This window comes from Passer domesticus, chromosome Z (assembly GCF_036417665.1).
Source record: "Passer domesticus isolate bPasDom1 chromosome Z, bPasDom1.hap1, whole genome shotgun sequence".
NCBI classification, from domain to species: Eukaryota; Metazoa; Chordata; class Aves; order Passeriformes; family Passeridae; genus Passer; species Passer domesticus.
In genome coordinates this window covers 35,986,692-36,003,894 of record NC_087512.1, presented here as the reverse complement: position 1 = coordinate 36,003,894, position 17,203 = coordinate 35,986,692, and the positions used below count along the sequence as shown (strand labels likewise).

At 36.6% G+C, this 17,203-nt stretch overlaps 1 protein-coding gene across 5 annotated transcripts in view; it reads left to right on the top strand.

Moving 5' to 3' along the window:
• Positions 1–11,788, top strand: part of LOC135291198 (guanine nucleotide-binding protein G(q) subunit alpha-like) — a 118,458-nt gene extending 106,670 nt beyond the window's left edge. For all 5 annotated transcript variants that reach the window (XM_064405218.1, XM_064405219.1, XM_064405222.1 and 2 more), the window contains exon 7: positions 3,491–11,788. In XM_064405218.1, coding sequence (XP_064261288.1) covers positions 3,491–3,681 — 191 coding nt within the window. In that variant the 3' untranslated portion in view covers positions 3,682–11,788. The remainder of the gene's footprint in view (positions 1–3,490) is intronic.
• Positions 11,789–17,203: the final 5,415 nt, after the last annotated feature.

Below are 17,203 nucleotides of genomic sequence, written 5' to 3'. Positions count from 1 at the left end.
TTGTATTCCTTTAAAAAATTACTAAAAAATTGTAAAATTTGATTGAACTTCTGTAGAATTTTTAGACTGCTAAGATTTTGGGTTGTGCTGTAATGACTTGTCGGTAGGATGGCAGAGCCTCTATTGGGAAATTGTTGACTTTTAGGTGAGTATTGTCATATTAGTAGTGAACCACTTTTTGTCATTTTTCAAAAGTTAGGATGAGGGTTTATACTGAAATACAAGAGTTAAAAATAAGTAGAAACACATTCCTTAATTGTACATATAGTCTTCTCTATTTTTGGTGTTTTGAGGTTTGCTTTTATACAAGATTGAATACCTAAGGAGAAGCGTTATAAGCTCTCTGTAGCATTCAGCAAGCAACCACTCCTTCCACCCTTTTATTGTACCTTTTAAAATTGTGGTTCAATTTTACATTGATTATGTGAAGTTGATGTGTTTGTCCATAAGAAAAAATTGTGGGATGTATAAGTGTTTCTATTAAAGCTGTACTTTCAGGAAGTTCTCATGAGGGGAAAAGCTCTGTATTTTGAGCTGAGTGGAGGAAGCCTTGGTAACAGAGAAAAGTCAAACTCGTATAATAAGAGGTCTAAATGTTCCTTTTTTTTTAAAGAGAAAATCGATTTTGTCCCACCAGGAAGGAATAGCTGATTGGGAAGCTGAGAAAAAGATTAAAACTCTCATGTTCAAATATGGAAAATAATAATGGGAAAAATGTTCTTGTTTTCTGTCAGAGAGGAAAAGAACAGTAAAAAGCCTGCAGGATCAGATCATATTATTTATGAGTCAGTGTAAATTTAGTTTCGTAGTAATGTACAGATGAGAACTGGCAGTTGAATAGAAATATCTTTGTTCTTTTGAATTTGCTTTGTGTAACAAGTTCCCTAGATGACATCCCAAAGGGGAGTAGACCCTACAGTCTGCTCTGTTACCTCCTCTCAAATGTTGACAAAGCCTGTGTAAAATGCTTGTCCAGGAAAAAAAAAAAATCATAATTCAAACACTTCATAGAAACTTTGTTTCTCTTCTCCTTTGTCATTGATGAGGGGAAAAAAACCATTATGGACTTTGAAGGATGTGGGAGTGAAGACCTGCAAGTCTTCGAGAATCTTTTGTTTCCTAATTCTGTAGATCTTTCAGGACCTAACTCCAGAGACAAAGTTACAGTTTGATGTGATTACTTCTCGTGGAGTCTGTGGTTTGCAGAGGTCATCATGTGGTCACCTCTTCTACCCCAATACTTTGGGCATGTGGGAGGTGGGAGATCTGAGGAAGGTATCAGAAATAGGTGTTCTTCAGCTGGATTGCTTCTCTCATCTTGAAAAGGGAGAAAGTAGCCTAGGGATGAGAACTGCTGGCCAGGGTGGCAAATTGGACAGATTAAATTAAGGAATTCTGCTGCGCAGTGCATTAGTAAGAGCTTTGAAAGGGAGGATGAGCTGTGCTCCTAGGTCAGCGTGTCACACTTTGTATGCTAGTACTAGACAACTGTCTCACAGGCTGGGAGAGGGAGAGAGGGCAAACATAAAAAGAGGCTGTAGTTGGGAGGAAAAGAAGAGAAAAATATTGATGTAACACTTGTTACATAGCTCTTCATGGTATCATATATAGAGCCAGTCATTGAAAACTGCTGATTAGGGAGAGCAGTGGGCAAGAAAGCTGCTAACTCATGTGATAGTTTTTTCCTAGTTTTCTTAGACCAGAACCACTTTGCCATCTAAATTTGACATTAACTTGTTCAGTTTTTTTAAGTTCCTGAGGTCATAAACCTTACATAAACCATACTTCTCTGTGCTTGAAGTCAGATAAAAGTTCAAATAACATAAAAGTACAGGTGTGCAAATTTGGGTATATCTGTGAATAGGCCATAGATCTTGAGAAAAGGCTGTGTGTAGCTACGTGACGTTTTGTTTTGTTAAACAGTTTCACTACGCTGTGTGAAACTGTTTAACAAAAATTTAGGAAACTGTCTAAAAAACTAAGTGGTTTATTTTGATGAAATCGTTGTCTTCGGAAGCCCAAGAAATGTCTTCATAAATACTCACATGTATATGTGCTATTGTGAGAGTTAATATTGCTGCTCTTTATCTATAATAGAGTCTGGTGACCAAGCTAAAGGCTAGAGCCAGTTGTGTTTTAAGAGCTGTAGAAGTGTTGGACAGTCCTCTGTCCTGCCTCAGAGAGCTTATTATCTGTTTACATCCCTAAATTTCAGAAAATGTGTCATCTATGTGTGTATGTGCATATTTGTACATCTGTTCATATGCATAACACCCATTTACTGCCAAAGCTTACTCCTCCTCCACATACATTTGCAGCGCACTAGAAAGTATATGCTTTCTCTTCCATACATTCCTTCCTAAATTTTAGTTACATGAATTGGAAGTGTTACAAATTTTAAGCTTGAAGTATTAAAAATAGGGTCTGTTACCCAGTTGGTGAAATGTGTGGACATGTGCTGGGCACCAAACTATTGATTTTATGATTACTGAAGGACAGAGCTACAAATAACAGCTAGATGCTGGTGTATGTATTGCTGTGTAACAACGGGACTAATGAAGAGAATAGGAGGACACAGCAGCACAGAAAATGTGTTTTCTATAGAAACTCACATTTCAGAAACACGAGAGCAAGGGAACAATGACTTTTGGTGGCAGCACTAGAATAATGGAACAGGATTCACCAGCATGTGGCTTATGTTCTTGCTTCTGCACTGCCCTTTTCACTGTGGACATGAATGAATCCTCACTGTTCTAGGCTGGAAGTATTTACTTTACCATCTGCGATCTTCTAAGCTGAAAATGTAGTTTGGTTAGATTGACTCTGTCCTTCTGAGAGTTACAACTTTAATTTAGATCTGATAGGATCATTAGCATACATAATTTAGATACCAACTAAAATACTAGATACTTTAATTGTTTAGAACATGAGCCTTTTACAGGCAACAGTTTCAGCTGGAGACCAGCTGTGTATTTTATTGTCACTTAAAGTAAATTAACTTCTATTGATGACAGTGTCAGACCCAGTTCAAGATATGATTTCTCTATGCTTTCCACTAAAATCCATACAGAACTAGTAAACTTGCACTGCTAAAATAACTGAAGTATAATTTAAATACAGTAGGTTTAAACTGAACATTCACCATTTCTACTAACTTTTAAAAAATTTAATTCTATAGCTAATATTTTTTTATTTTCATTCTATACATTTATAAATCACCTGTTTTAAAACAGGTGATTTACCTTGGTGAAGAAAGAAGATAGTCAGCAGTGAAAGAGCAGCTCTGACTTGGTGAACATCTGAAATTTCTTTCCATCTTTATTTTTAATAGTTCCTACCACAAGGAATGCAGCCAGTATATGATATTATTGATTAGTAAAAGGTTCCCCATCTTTTTTTAGGTGGGGATCACAGACTAAGCCTTCCTTATTTTCTTTTAAAGAAGTGGAAATACAAAGTTGACTTCAAGAAAACTGAATTTCTCTTACAGGTCCACAGCGGGATGCACAGGCAGCACGAGAGTTCATCCTGAAGATGTTCGTAGACCTGAATCCAGACAGTGACAAAATTATCTACTCTCACTTCACATGTGCTACAGACACAGAGAACATCCGCTTCGTCTTTGCTGCTGTCAAGGACACAATCCTACAGTTAAACCTGAAGGAGTACAACCTGGTCTAACTGTACTTGGGGCGTCCTCCAAAACCAACTTTCCATGATTGAAGATATACAAGAGGGACTGTATTATAATCTGTGAAAACAATTTGCATAATACTAATTTATTGCTGGCCTGGACTCTGTGAATGTCCACAGAGTTTGTAGTTAATATTATGATTTTATTTAAAGTATATGGAGGAAAAACAAAAGATGCTGAAGTACATTCACAGCACATTTCCTCATTTTTTTAGGCAAAACCATGTGACTCAATGTGTTTCAAATTCTCAGTCGTACATTTACAAAGGATAGCAGTTTTTTGCTACTGAAGCAAAATCAAGCTGGTTTCCTCTTTACCTAACCCTTTCTCTTCCCCTCCTTTTCTCCCCTCCTTATCTTCTAAAAGGTACAATGGCCTTTTTTTCACCCCCCATTTGCATTCCTGGGTGAAATATTTTCTGTTGAATGATTTGGTCAGGACAACACTATCATCACAGTTTTAAGTCATCAGTCATTCTAATTTTACAGTATGTACTTTGAAGGATCAAAAAGTATTGATGCTGTGATTTTTAAATTCTTTACATGGGTGTCTTTATTCTGTCTTCACTTCTGAGACTAGAATACTAGGATTGCAAAACAGAATTACAGTTATCTAAGGATACTAAATGTAACCATAGTTCTACAGTTAAGAAAGGTGCACAGAAGACAGTAATGAAGTAATTAAGACACAATCTGGGATGTACATGGAATATGTTAGAGCCTCTTTTTAATTGCCATGTGCCATTTTTTTCTCTCTTCTTTTATTCACAAATGCCAAATAGAAAAGTCAGAGACACTACATTTTCCCCAGTGGCTGCAGCCTGAAACAGTGTTTTTCTCAGTTGTGTGGGGTGTTTTTTCCTTAAGTTAGAGCTTTTTTAAGTGTTCGTTTTCCACAGTAGGAAAATTATTTTTATTGTACAAAATCCTTGTTGCCAAATCTGGCTTTTTATAAAACCAATGCTTGAAACATAAGATACTGATTGAAATGCCAAAGGGGGATGGGTTGGGAACTGACCTGATTGAACCAACTGCCAAATGATTAACACACACATTTTCAGCTCATGTGTTCCCTTTTCTAGAAAGTGTACCATTTTTTAATTCCAAAACCAACATGTAAGTGAATATTCTCTAAGGTGTACTATACACCCACATGTATTCTAGTAATTTAAAGACAATTTAGATCTCTCATTTTGTAAGTTATGCCATAAGATTGTTTTCTGTAATAATGTCAAGGCACCTTCAGTTGTATTACAAGAAGTTATTGGTGAGAGATCATGTTCAGGAACCTTTTTTGATAAGGTTGATTGTTAATTGATTCACAGGCATTTGATAGGCTTTCATGCAAAATAGCTTCTCTCAGTGTTCTTTAGAAGAGATATATAAATGTAAATGAAGCAGTGAGAAAATCATTCTTGAAATTTAAACGTGCAATTTTTAACAACAAAAGTGCAGCACACATTGATGAGCCTTTATTCTGCAGCTTAGGTTGAAAGGTTTTTTGACCAGGTGCATGAAAACTCTGCATAGAGTTCAGACGTGTAATTGGATTGATTATCTACGATGCCAACTGGCACTAGGGTGCACTTAACACAAAAATGGCTGCCACATAGCAGCAGATGGGAGGTGGAAAAAAGAATGGCTTATTAGTTGATTACCAAAGTTAACAATAAATACTAATGAGATATTTTTCGTCCTTAATCCTCCCAAATTCAAAAGAACGATAATAAGAACAGTTGCTATTTTTTGCTCCCTCTTAAAACACCTTGTAATTTAAAACTGGTTGTAGGTATAGTGCAATTATGAATGCTATAATCATTGTACATACATATATATAATATATATATATGGCAGCATCCATATTGGCTTTGTAATCATTAATTTTTGGCAAATTGAATGTGCTGTATTGATATGTATCTATGTAATTGTATTCTATGTCTTATAGCTAATTCACATTTTAAATAATGTTATTTTATTTACTTTTTTAAGAGAGAAGAATGTAAATTTTGTCAGTTTATTTCTGACTAGGGATTTGTTGTTGTTTTTATTTACAAAACAAAATACTATAGTACAGAGCGGTACTAGCATCGTGCTGTATAAAATCATTTGCACATTCCTGAGTAGAAGTAAATTGGGACACCAAGACAGAGATGATTCACATTCAAAACAATGCTCAAATCTTGTCAGGGCTTTATACAGCTGTAGAGAACAATCCTATTACAAGAACTTATGTTATTATGTCTCATATTGGAACATAAACTCTAAATGGAAATTCAATTTTTTTTGACTGATTTGCATTAGATTTTCACTTTTGTGGTAGTTTTATTGGAAAAGTAAATTCAGAGGTATTTCGAAATGGTGTACCCTAAGTACTAATGCATATATGCTGTTGCCCTAAAAATACCATGCTAAAATGCAAAACATCAGATCAATCTTTCAGAAACTTTGGAAACCTTAGATATAAAAACAACAACCAAAAAGTCACTATTGTTAACGATTTTAAGGAGTTAAAGTGTTTTATTTAATGAATCTAAAGCAGGTAGATGTAGATTATAAACAGTGACACTGACATTCTGAATAGGGGATCAGAGCAGTGACTCTTTCTTACATACAGCTTAACAAAATTGGTCCTGATCATGCTATGAATGCAAGAGAGCTTCTGTTTTCACAGTTCCACTGTTGATAATATCCCTTTTTTAACCTGGGAATACATTGCCCGCACTGGATTCAGTGCTATAAATGGAACTGTAGCCAAAAAAAGGAAGGGAAAAAAAATAAAAAAAAGGGGGAAAAATAAAAAAAAAAATTACAAAAAGACAAACACAACCAAACAAAAAGCCTAGACAGTGGTGTCTAACAAAAGTTTGGGGTTTTAAATTTGGTTTTGGTCTTTTTTTCCTTATGGGATATTGGATGGGGGAGAAGGAAATGTTGTTCCAAGTTTTGTATAAAAACAAAACAAAAGTTTACTCATGCTTTATAGTTATATTGTGGTTGCAAAAGTTTTCAAGAGTGTGTGCCACTGGGCTATTTTCTGGTAATTTTTAGGTAAGTTGAACCTGTGGCAATGTTTAGATCGTTTGAGCATGTGTTCTGGGAATAAAAAAACATTCGGCATGCCAAGGCAAGCTTTACATGAATCACCTAACACAGCATTGCAGTATAACAGTTTACAAAACATTTTCTTTTTAAATAACACAGCTGTTCCCACTTGTAGTATATTCAGTTGTGGTGGTGGTGGTGGTGTTGCTGTTGTTTTAATTGGTGGTTTCTACTATGCCTTATAGTGCTTAAGTTCAGAAGTTTGTGCCTCTAACATAAAGCTGAAGGCAAAAACATCAAGACAGAAACCCTTTTAACTTTGCCAAAATGATGTGTTTTCTTTGAGTGTTATAAATGGGGGAGGAGGGAAGGAAAATGTCTTGGGAACCTGTGTATTCTAAATGTTCACTAGCACAAGAAAGCTGTAATACGTGTTTTACAGAAACCTGGAACTTGCCTTTTTCACAAACTGTCGCTGTCCTTACAGATGTAGGATGACGCAGCTATAAGGGCAGTTTACTTTTTATAATTCAGTCTCTTTTGATTGTTAAGGTGTATGGACTGTACTTTTTAATCATACTGCCACATGATTGTGAATCACTTTTCAAAGTTTGAAAATGGAGAAGAGACTTTTAATGCTGGATAACAGTCAGAATTGACTGCATGATTTGCAAAAACTCTATATGGGGGAAAAGGGCTGCATATAGATATTGCTAGACTCCCAGCCTTGAGTTGTAAGGTGCAGAAGACTTTCAGATTACTTAACCTCATTACCCTTTCCTTGTTAAACATTCTTCACAAAAGAATGAAATATTAGGAGAAAACAAATACATGTTAACCCACATGAAAAAATAAAATTTAGACATTTAATTTATTACATGTGCTGCTATTCTTGGAGCTCTGTGCATAGTTGTCCTGCAGACTATTACATTAGTGAACTAATGAAGTGTTCACAGCATATTAACAAGGCCTACACATGACCTACCTCTAGTTACGAGATTAGTAGAGTAGCTATGTTTTGGAGAGACTGAATAAGTAATTTAGAAAATTTAAATGTTCTGGTATTTAATTAACCACAGTATTTTAGAAATTGACACTTTTACAAATATGGTCCATCTTTTGACATAAACCATAAATTCTAGAATTTAATAGACATCAAACAACTAAAGCCTTTCCAGCTTGTTTGTTTAGTAGAAGTCTTGCAAAACAATAGCTTTAGTTTGGGAAGTGGAGCTACTGGTATTTCCTCTTGCCTTTTGGTTATCTGTAGCATTTTGAGTTCTATCAGTCAAACAAGAAATTTTTTCTATCTAGTCAATACATTGGGGTCCTAATTTAGATTATGAAAAAGTTTTACTGTAGGTTTATCTTGAGCTTTTTCACAGTAGTCATACTGCAGGTAAGAAAGGAAGAGAGATTTTGAAAACCGTGTCAAAAGATACATCAAGTTTAATGTAAATAATTTGAAGTTTTTTTGCTCTCACAATACAGTTTAAGCTGATTTCCTTGTTTGCCGTGCTGCAGGAAATCCTTATTTGACCAGTTCTTAATATTTTTTCTTTTAAGGAAGGAGTGTCAGATGTATTTTTAAACTTGAGTATTTAAAAATTGCTGTTCTTAAAGTGTCACTTAAATGCATGTATTGTGTGTTGCTTGAGGGATAGGTTTTTTTGAAAAACTAATATTGTACAGTTTCTGCCACTCAAAAATGTTGTTGGTTAAAAATACATTATTTTTTGCCATATCTTCATACTATAGTATCTTCATTCCTTGGAATTTAGTTTTTCCAGAATATTTCGACTTACTGTTCTCTCAAAATGCTTCTTATGGTAAATGCTGGAGAGATGTATTACTCCAAAATTTCTAATTATACATGCTCCATCATCATTGTCTAAATATTACAATTTCCAGAGTATCTTTGTTACAGCCACATGTTCAAAACATTTAGGGTTTGTTACAGTGGAGAAGGTAATTCGACAGTATTATAAAAGGTTTGGAGTTTTTTTGGCTTGTGTACAATGGAAACTCAGAAGCATGGGAGAAAATAAATAAAACCTATATCTCAGGAAAACAAAACTCAGACTTTGCAGACAGGAAAATTTCTTAAGGAGTTTTGGATGATTGCAGTACTACTTCAAGAGTAGTGTGTTTCTTAGATCTTTTTGTACACCTGTGTCATGATAGAAGTAACAGAAAGAGGCTATGTGCTACTTTTCAGGAGTTTGACTCATACCTGGTCAACAATCAGTGCGTCTTAGATCATCATTACTGAAGAAATAGTATTTCAGGCAAGTTGAAAAAATTAGTTGGTTCTTTATTAAGTGAACAAAACAGTTGAGATAAGAATCCTGGAATGCAAACCATTTGCCTAAGCAAAGACAAGAGTGAATGGTTCCTCATTTTTCTTTCCAGTTGCAGAATGTATGGGAGAAGGATCAATCACTAGGGAAGGATTTATTTTATGTTTGTGTCTCAGTGAAGATAATGTCAATTACACTGTCATTGTGACCTTTAGATACGTGAAACAGATGTAGAAACTGTATCTGCGTGATAAATTGTGCATACTTGTGATTAAAATCTTACATCAGACGCTATGATCATCTCACCCAATTACCAAGCACTTTGTAGGATACTGTCCCAAAAATCTAGGAGTTGCAGAATATTTAAAAACTGCCACAAAATACACAATTGCTCCTCAAGAGCACATCTGGTATCAGTATCTGATACAAAGGCACCAGACCCCCCTCTCACAGCTCATTACTTTTAAAAGGACCTACTCCCCAAGACCTCCTATGATCCTGGTTTTCATCCATTCAGAGCTTTCTCTCTCCCTTATGTCAGCCCTGCTGCTTTGTCAATGAACTGGGTGGGAAAAAAACGCTTATTTTTGTACTTCTTGCTTGGCTGCTTTATTAGTCTGATTTTCAGGGGTTTCAACCAATGGTTCAAAGAAGCTGACCATGTGGAAGGGATAGAATTGTGTGGCCCAAGGCTTAGAAATGAGGAAAAAAGGGAGTAACACTTTCCTCCCTGAAAACCTCATCCTAGTGCTGTAGTTTCTAAACCCTTCATTTTATGCAATATTAGCTATTCTGGCTTGGAAGTGTTGCACTTCATTTTTAAAGGCCTTGATTGCATACTTATTCTTTGGGGGAAAAAAAAAAAGGGAAATTACAGGACAGGGAAATGCTTTCTTGCTCCCCTTTAAGAATCACAAGTTTCTCTGTACATGGACTAAATGCAACTATAGTCAGACTGAAGACTGATGTAAAAAAAAAATCAAACTTAGTGTTAAGAATGGAAAATTGCAAAAAATTGTACTTTTATTCATACCACCAAAAAAAACTCTAAAACAAAGAAAAGAAAAAAAAAGAAACCAAAAACAAAACAAACAAACGAAAACTTATTTTCCAGTAAGCTCTAAAAAGAAAATGTTTTCTATCTTATTTAAAATGCTGTGTTGCTGGGCTTGGCATTCAAGGTTCACTGTGTCTTGTCCAAGGCACTTCTTTCTCCATTCACACTTATTTAATATCACACTCATTAATTGCTTCCTATTAATTGCTTCCACACTCATTAATTGCCATCTAAAGAAAATACAGTATTGCTTTATGTATGTGCACTCTGGAATACTTTTGGATCCTTGTGAATTAAATGTAAATTGGTCTGGTAAAATTCAACAACTGATGTGTAGTACAGCTGAAGAGGAATGCACTTTCTGCTTAATCTTCTTCCTCCTGCCATTTTGTTTTGATTATTTTTTTGGTATCTTTCCTTTATCCTGTTTGCCACAAAGAGAAGGTTTCTTGACATACCAGATTCAATTCTGGTAGTCATTGCAGAGTTGATCATACTGGCTGCAAACTGTGAATAAGACCAGCTTCAGAAGGTTCTTGTAACCAGGGGCAGATACAATTAGCCTCTTGGACATGGATTTCAGAAAACTGTTAACACTATAGTTGGAATACAATCACTTGAATGATGTAGTAGGCAAACATGGGCCAAATTTTGCCATTTTAGTATATCATTTTCCATTGTCAGTAGAGAGCTATTTGCTAAGATGTTGCTGAAAATTTGCCTTTTTTCCTGCAGTCCTGTATGAGGTGCTTAATGCAATGATCAGGCTGGCACTCAACTGAAGAGATGAATTAATTTGACAATAAGTTCAAATGTATTCTTGCAGAGACTATTGCATAAGATTACTTTATATAATGCTAACAACAACAACAACAACAAAAAAGATACTTGCATGCAGTAAATACTTAAGATATTGCACTTTTATACATTTATTATAAAGAGGAATCACTCCCTAAAAATAAAATTCCATTTATCTCACAATGAAGTATCTGGAGTCTCTTAACAATTGTCAGTTACTTGTGCACACAAGTGTGGTTATTGTATACTAGAGGTTTATTAATCTGTTTCACATGCTGCAGAATACTTGGTTTATTTCAAATGCTGATTTTGGAAAGGCCAAATTAAGTTTTTATTAGTATCTTGGTGACTACTTTTCTCAGCATGTTTTTAGGAGAACCCTCACAGTTACTGATAAGACCTGATTTATTTTAGGTCAAGAAATTAACTGATTTACTATTACTATCAAAGTTTTTTCTTCAAGTGCTTTAGAACTTCACTGTTTCTTCTCACTTTGCTGAAGTCAAGCAACCTGAGTGTAATTGAGAGGCAAAAGGCTAGATATAGACATAGTCATATTTGATACTTCCCTTGCGTAATAATTTTTTAATGTATAAATCAATTACATACTATAATTTAGCAATGGAGCTATTTGTCTTGAATTGCAACAGGCTGTGGTGGTACTAAGACGAAATCAGTTGTTCTTATATACATAATCATATTATTCAGATTCTTTACAAGATGTCAGAAGTATTCAAATAATGTTATGACTAATACATGTAAAAAACAGTTTAACTGATTTTCAGTATTATTTAATGGTCTAGAATATGTTGGAATCTCTTGTAAGAAGTTATAGAACTGGTGCTACAAGTGGAAGATTTTTGTGGTTATGGATTAAATAATTCTCTTTGGATACATAGTCACACTTGTACATGCTGATTTTATTTCTGCTAATATGAAACAAAAGTAACTCACTGTAGATAACAAATAATAATCCCCAATTAAAAACCAGAGGAGCAAAACATTACATAGCTTAGAAGGTAAATACAGGGCTTAACCTAGATGATAGTGTACAATGTAAATAAGCACAACAAATTTCCTATAAGCAGAGAAAAGTTTATGGAAACTGAGAAATTATTTGTGAGTTGTTTAATTGACTGTTCACTTGTTCAAGGTTAATAGAAAAAAACCAATCTGGGTTTGAGATACTTTATTAGCATCTCTGTAGGAGACTTCTCTAAACATTTTACAGTTCAAAGCAATGTAGGCTAAAAGCTTTTTCTCCCTTACTCTGATGTTCAAGAGTTGAGAAATACACACACTCACAATACATACATTGCAGGACACTTAAAGGGATGCCTCCAAACTGCAGCAGAGGAGGGTAGCGCAATGCTGCAAGGCATGGAAGACAAACCTTATGTCCCCAGTCATGCAGATGAGAATGATTTTGTCAGTTCACCTGCAAAATATGCATAATTTAATTATTTTGTTCGTCTTCTCAGTAGAAAATATTATGCCTTCAGTGTCCTACCAGTCTTTTTAATTTTAACTAAAGAGTTGTTAATTAACAACTCTTCAGTTTTTCTAATGGAAATAGGAAAAATGGTTGTCTTACCCTAGGCTACAAAAACAGCTTAACACTTCTCCTCAACTCTCAGTCATTTAATGCTTGATTTGCTGTCTTGGAGAGCCACAAGTATGATCTTTATTTAGCCTTCTGTTGCATAGCAGGCAAAAAGACAGGTCCTAACCATAAGAAATTAATGAAAGGGCAGACAAATTTAGCTGCTGCAGATTCATTTTCTGCAATCTATTCATACTGGCTTAGTTTTCAACAATTCTGTGACCAGCACAGTTTAGGAGAAGATAGTTTACCTTGTCTGCCTGGAGGTCTTTTGAATAAAACTTCGATTCCACTCACATCTATGGAAAAGAAATCTACTTCTCAGAAGAGGCTTCTTTTACAGTAGACTATCTGAAATTTCCAAACATTAATTTGGTAGTTGAAGGTCTGTATGTGACAGAGGTTGAAGCATCAAAAGAAAGTGTGTATTTCCATGACTTGGGCATTATTTAAAATGATTGTGGGTACATGGAAATTGCTATTCAGTGCACAGTGATCACCTTGGCCTTGCTGTGTCACCTGTGAACCCAGGGCCCTAAAGAATGGAAGTTGTAACTGAAAGTCACGGTGTCAGATATTCCTGTGTTCAAAGCAAGAGTAGGTGTGCTGCTCTTTTGTGGAACAAAATTTCTCTACAATAGAAATACCTGTTTTCTTCCTTCTCCCTATCATTTTTTTACATAAAAAACAACCAAACAACAACAACAACAAAAAACCACCACACCCAACCACAAAAACCAACCCCAGCAAACAAACAAAACGTCCTGAAGGAGCTGGGAAGGCTTATGACAACCTACACACACATTCCAGACAACGATTTACAGCCATGTTGTCCGAGCCTCGGAGTGCCCAGGTTTACAAATATTGACTGCTGGCTGTTGATGTTGAGCCTGTAACTACATCAAGCCTGTAACATCAGGCAGGATTCGATATATGGTATGAAATATGTAGGTACTGTTCTGTAAGAAGGTGCCTTTCTCAAGTGGCAAGAGAAGTAGGGAGGAAGAAGGCATTAACCATGTACTGAGATCTATGGTGAGAACAGGCAAGACACTGGAATGTGAAGCATCCACAGACCAAAGTTACTGGTGCAGGAGGAGACTTTCTTATTGTGGAAAACTATTATGCTTAGGCCAAAAATACACTGGGAAAACAGCAGTGTGGCATACGTCATACTACTTAATAAATGTTCCTTTGAAAATAAAAATTGTAAAGTCTGAGGCATTTTACCAAGACTTCATGGCTGTCATTAAATAAAACACAAGTTGAGAATATATCTGTGCATATAACACCTACCAGTAAATTCAGGAGCTGTGACATTTGGAAAATGGCATATATAAATAATGACATGAAGCATTCAACAGTAAGCCAATGGCAGGCCGCACAATTTTACTTCTTTTATCAGAGACAGGTACAAATGCTTTTAAGTACATTTTTCTATTTGTACATGCACATTTCTATTGGCATAGCAAAGCAAGTTTATCCAGAGAATTTGTAATGTCTGAGAGTGCCACAGTCTTACAGATAATGCTTTCCTATGTAAAGAATTTTCAAAAAGTTATTGTAAACCATTATCATTTCATAGTTGTTAATGAAAACTACAAGTTGTATTTTGTTTGATTTTTTTTTTGTGTGTTAAATTAAACAAGTTTATTTTAATGGTGTTTTCTACAAGAGCCTGACTTTCTTGATATTTTACATCAAAGTACAAATGTGGTTTTGCTACTGCTGAAGAGGATTAGGTTTCACAGACTACAGTGATAATGGAGAAATCATGCCTGCTGTGGTCAAGAGACCAGAAGTACCTTGTGAGAGCCAGGCACCGCTCCTGGTCCTGCCTCCTTGCCCTCTCCCCCGCGGAACGGGAAGCAAGGGAAAGTGGGCCAGCAGCTTCCTGGCTGGGGCCCGTGGCAGGCTGAGGAGGAAAGCCCGAGCTGCCCGTGCGGTGCTGCCCGCGGGGAGCGCGGCTGGCCGGAGACACCGGGAGGGGATCCGCGCCGCATCGGAGCGGGGCTCCTCACCCCGACCGCCCTCTTAACCCGCCCTGCTCCGCTTGCACGGCACCACCATCCTCCATCTCCATCTGAGCCGCGCGGGACCTCCACAGCTCCTCGCTGTCTCTGCGCTTCCCTGCTGGGCGTCGTGCAGCATCCCCAGCAATTCCCACCCAGCCTGTCCCCCGCCCCCGCAGGCACACAGCCCGCTGCTCTGCAAAGCGGCTCCCGTCTCTGCGCTGCCGTCGCCATCCGTCCGCTGCCGTCTCCAGTGAAACATCCACGGCGTCCGTCTGGCTGCAAGTACTGCCCTGTGACACAAGGCGATAGCAGGGCTTGGCCGAGCTGTTGGAGGTGCTGGGATCATCCTCTCATTGTCGGCATCCTCTCATCAGTCCAAGGGTGTCCTTTATTTCCCCGGATGGGAATTGACCCTCTCCTTGCAATAAGCTGGGGTAATTTAGTCATGTTTGTGCAGTAGACAATACCAACCACCTGTCCATGTACCTGGGTACGTATGTGTACACGCCTGTGTGTGTGTGTATACATGTATGTATCTCTTCAGGAAGTTCATACAATTTAGAATCAGGATCATTTAGGTTGGAAAAACACTTAAGATCACCAAGTCTGACCAGTGAGTCCAGCTGCCATGTCGACCACTAACCCATGTCTCCCTAACTGCCAAATCCACTCAGCTTTTAAATTTCTCCAGGGATGGTGACTCAGCCACTTCATGGGGCAGACTGTTCCAGTGCCTGACAACCCTTACAGTGAAGAAGTTCTCCTAATACTCAATCTTAACCTCCCATGGCACAGCTTGAGATAATTTCCTCTTGTCCTGTTGCTTATTACGTGGGAGACTGACCCCACCTCACTACAGCCTTCTGTCAGGCAGCTGCAGAGAGCCAAAAGGTCCCCCTGAGCCTCCTCTTCAGACTGAAAAATCCCAATATCTGGTTTTATTACTGGCAATAAAGGAGAGTTCCTGGAAGTAATTTATGTGCCTGACACTTTGCAAATGCCAGTTTACAATAGCTTGGGAAAATTTTAAGTGACGTATGGAATAAAAAGCACAGAGTTCTGCGAAGACCAGAAGTTTAAAGACAATTACTAGATTAATAATGAAGATTCAGTAATAAGACAGATACTGCTGTATGTTCATTTTTACTCAGTAGCAAAGGGAAGTGAAAGGCAGTACAACACAGAAAAAAAAAAATCTAGTCATAAATCATGAGAACTCAAGGGTAGGGAGTACAAGAACAGTTAAAGGGAAATTTAAATACCAAAGGATGAGGTAGCACTAAAAAGACAGATATTTTAAGTACATTAAAATAATATTAGCAATGTCATAGGTCCTACTTGGTTTTACCCAAAGGATAAAACATAAATATTAAGAAATTAGGAAGCAGGTGTACCAGATGCCTATGTCTGATGTATGTCTGAAGGGAACCTAGCAAGGTGCTGTCAAGTGAGTATGATTTAATACTTTCTAATCCATTTGTCACTAAGGATAATTGTGAAAAATATTAAGTAGAAATTAAAACAGGCCCACATACCCTGCAGACAAAAATTCCAAAAAGTTATTGTTTCATTCATTGTAAAATTTTAATAAATCGGGAACTCCAAGAGAAACACCAGAAGAGTGGAACCATGGTGCTGTTGACTACAATGAGATGTAGTTTCACTAATTAAACACTGCCAACATTGAGCATAAGTAAACATCCTAATAAATTTTCAAAAATATTTGCTTGAATGTTTACTGAGTGCTTTATGATAAACTGAACATTAGTGATTATACTCAAGCTTCCTGTTCCAGCTCTGCCATGTTTGTGATGCCATCCCATGGAATTGTTCTGCTGCCTTTTGTGTGCAGTCAGTGGAGTGCAGGGAGTAAAAACAGCCCATCCAAACAGACTTTTGTGGGAGGTAATGCAGTTATTTTTAGTGAAGTTTAGACTACTAAAAAGAAAATATAAAAGTGCAAAACTTCATTATATTTGCCAGCAGAAAAAACACGTATTATTCCCCAGACAATATTTAATCCAATATGTTTCTGAGGTCCTCTGAACCTGCCATTACAATATATTTTTACTAGCATTATAAAATACTTAAAACTCAGAGAATACTGCTGCTAGGGCATCACTCAAACAGGAGATGGTGAGTTTAAGCTCTCTGCAGATACAAAACCATTTGTGTAACATTATTCTTAATTAGTGGTTTTAAAAATAAAAATATTAAATTCTTTCCTCATACCTCAGGATTGCAGACGTATAATTATTGTGCAATAAGTTTCTTTATTCCCCAACACCATAAATCTTTACAAAACAAAACATTAGTAAATATTAACATCAGCATGCACATGTAGATTTACTTGGGAAAATCCTACCTGACCAAATATTTAGGATTTCTGAGAGATCCTGGACTTATTCTCTCACAAGAATTACAATATGAAAAATGCTTCGTCATTTGGTCATCCATAATGTCTTTTTTAGTTCTCTCAGGAGATAAGGTACACAGCAGTTTTATTTCGCTCTCATAATTTCTTGTTTGTTTGCAGCATTTAGATAGTGGATAACTTCACATTGCCATATGAGATTAACCTACCATGAATTAGATCAGCAAAATCTGGCCATGATATGTCTCAGACATCTGGTAGAAAGAAGCTTAAACTGGTGCTGGTTGTTTTCAAAGTATTCCTACTAGAAGGACAAGTTTT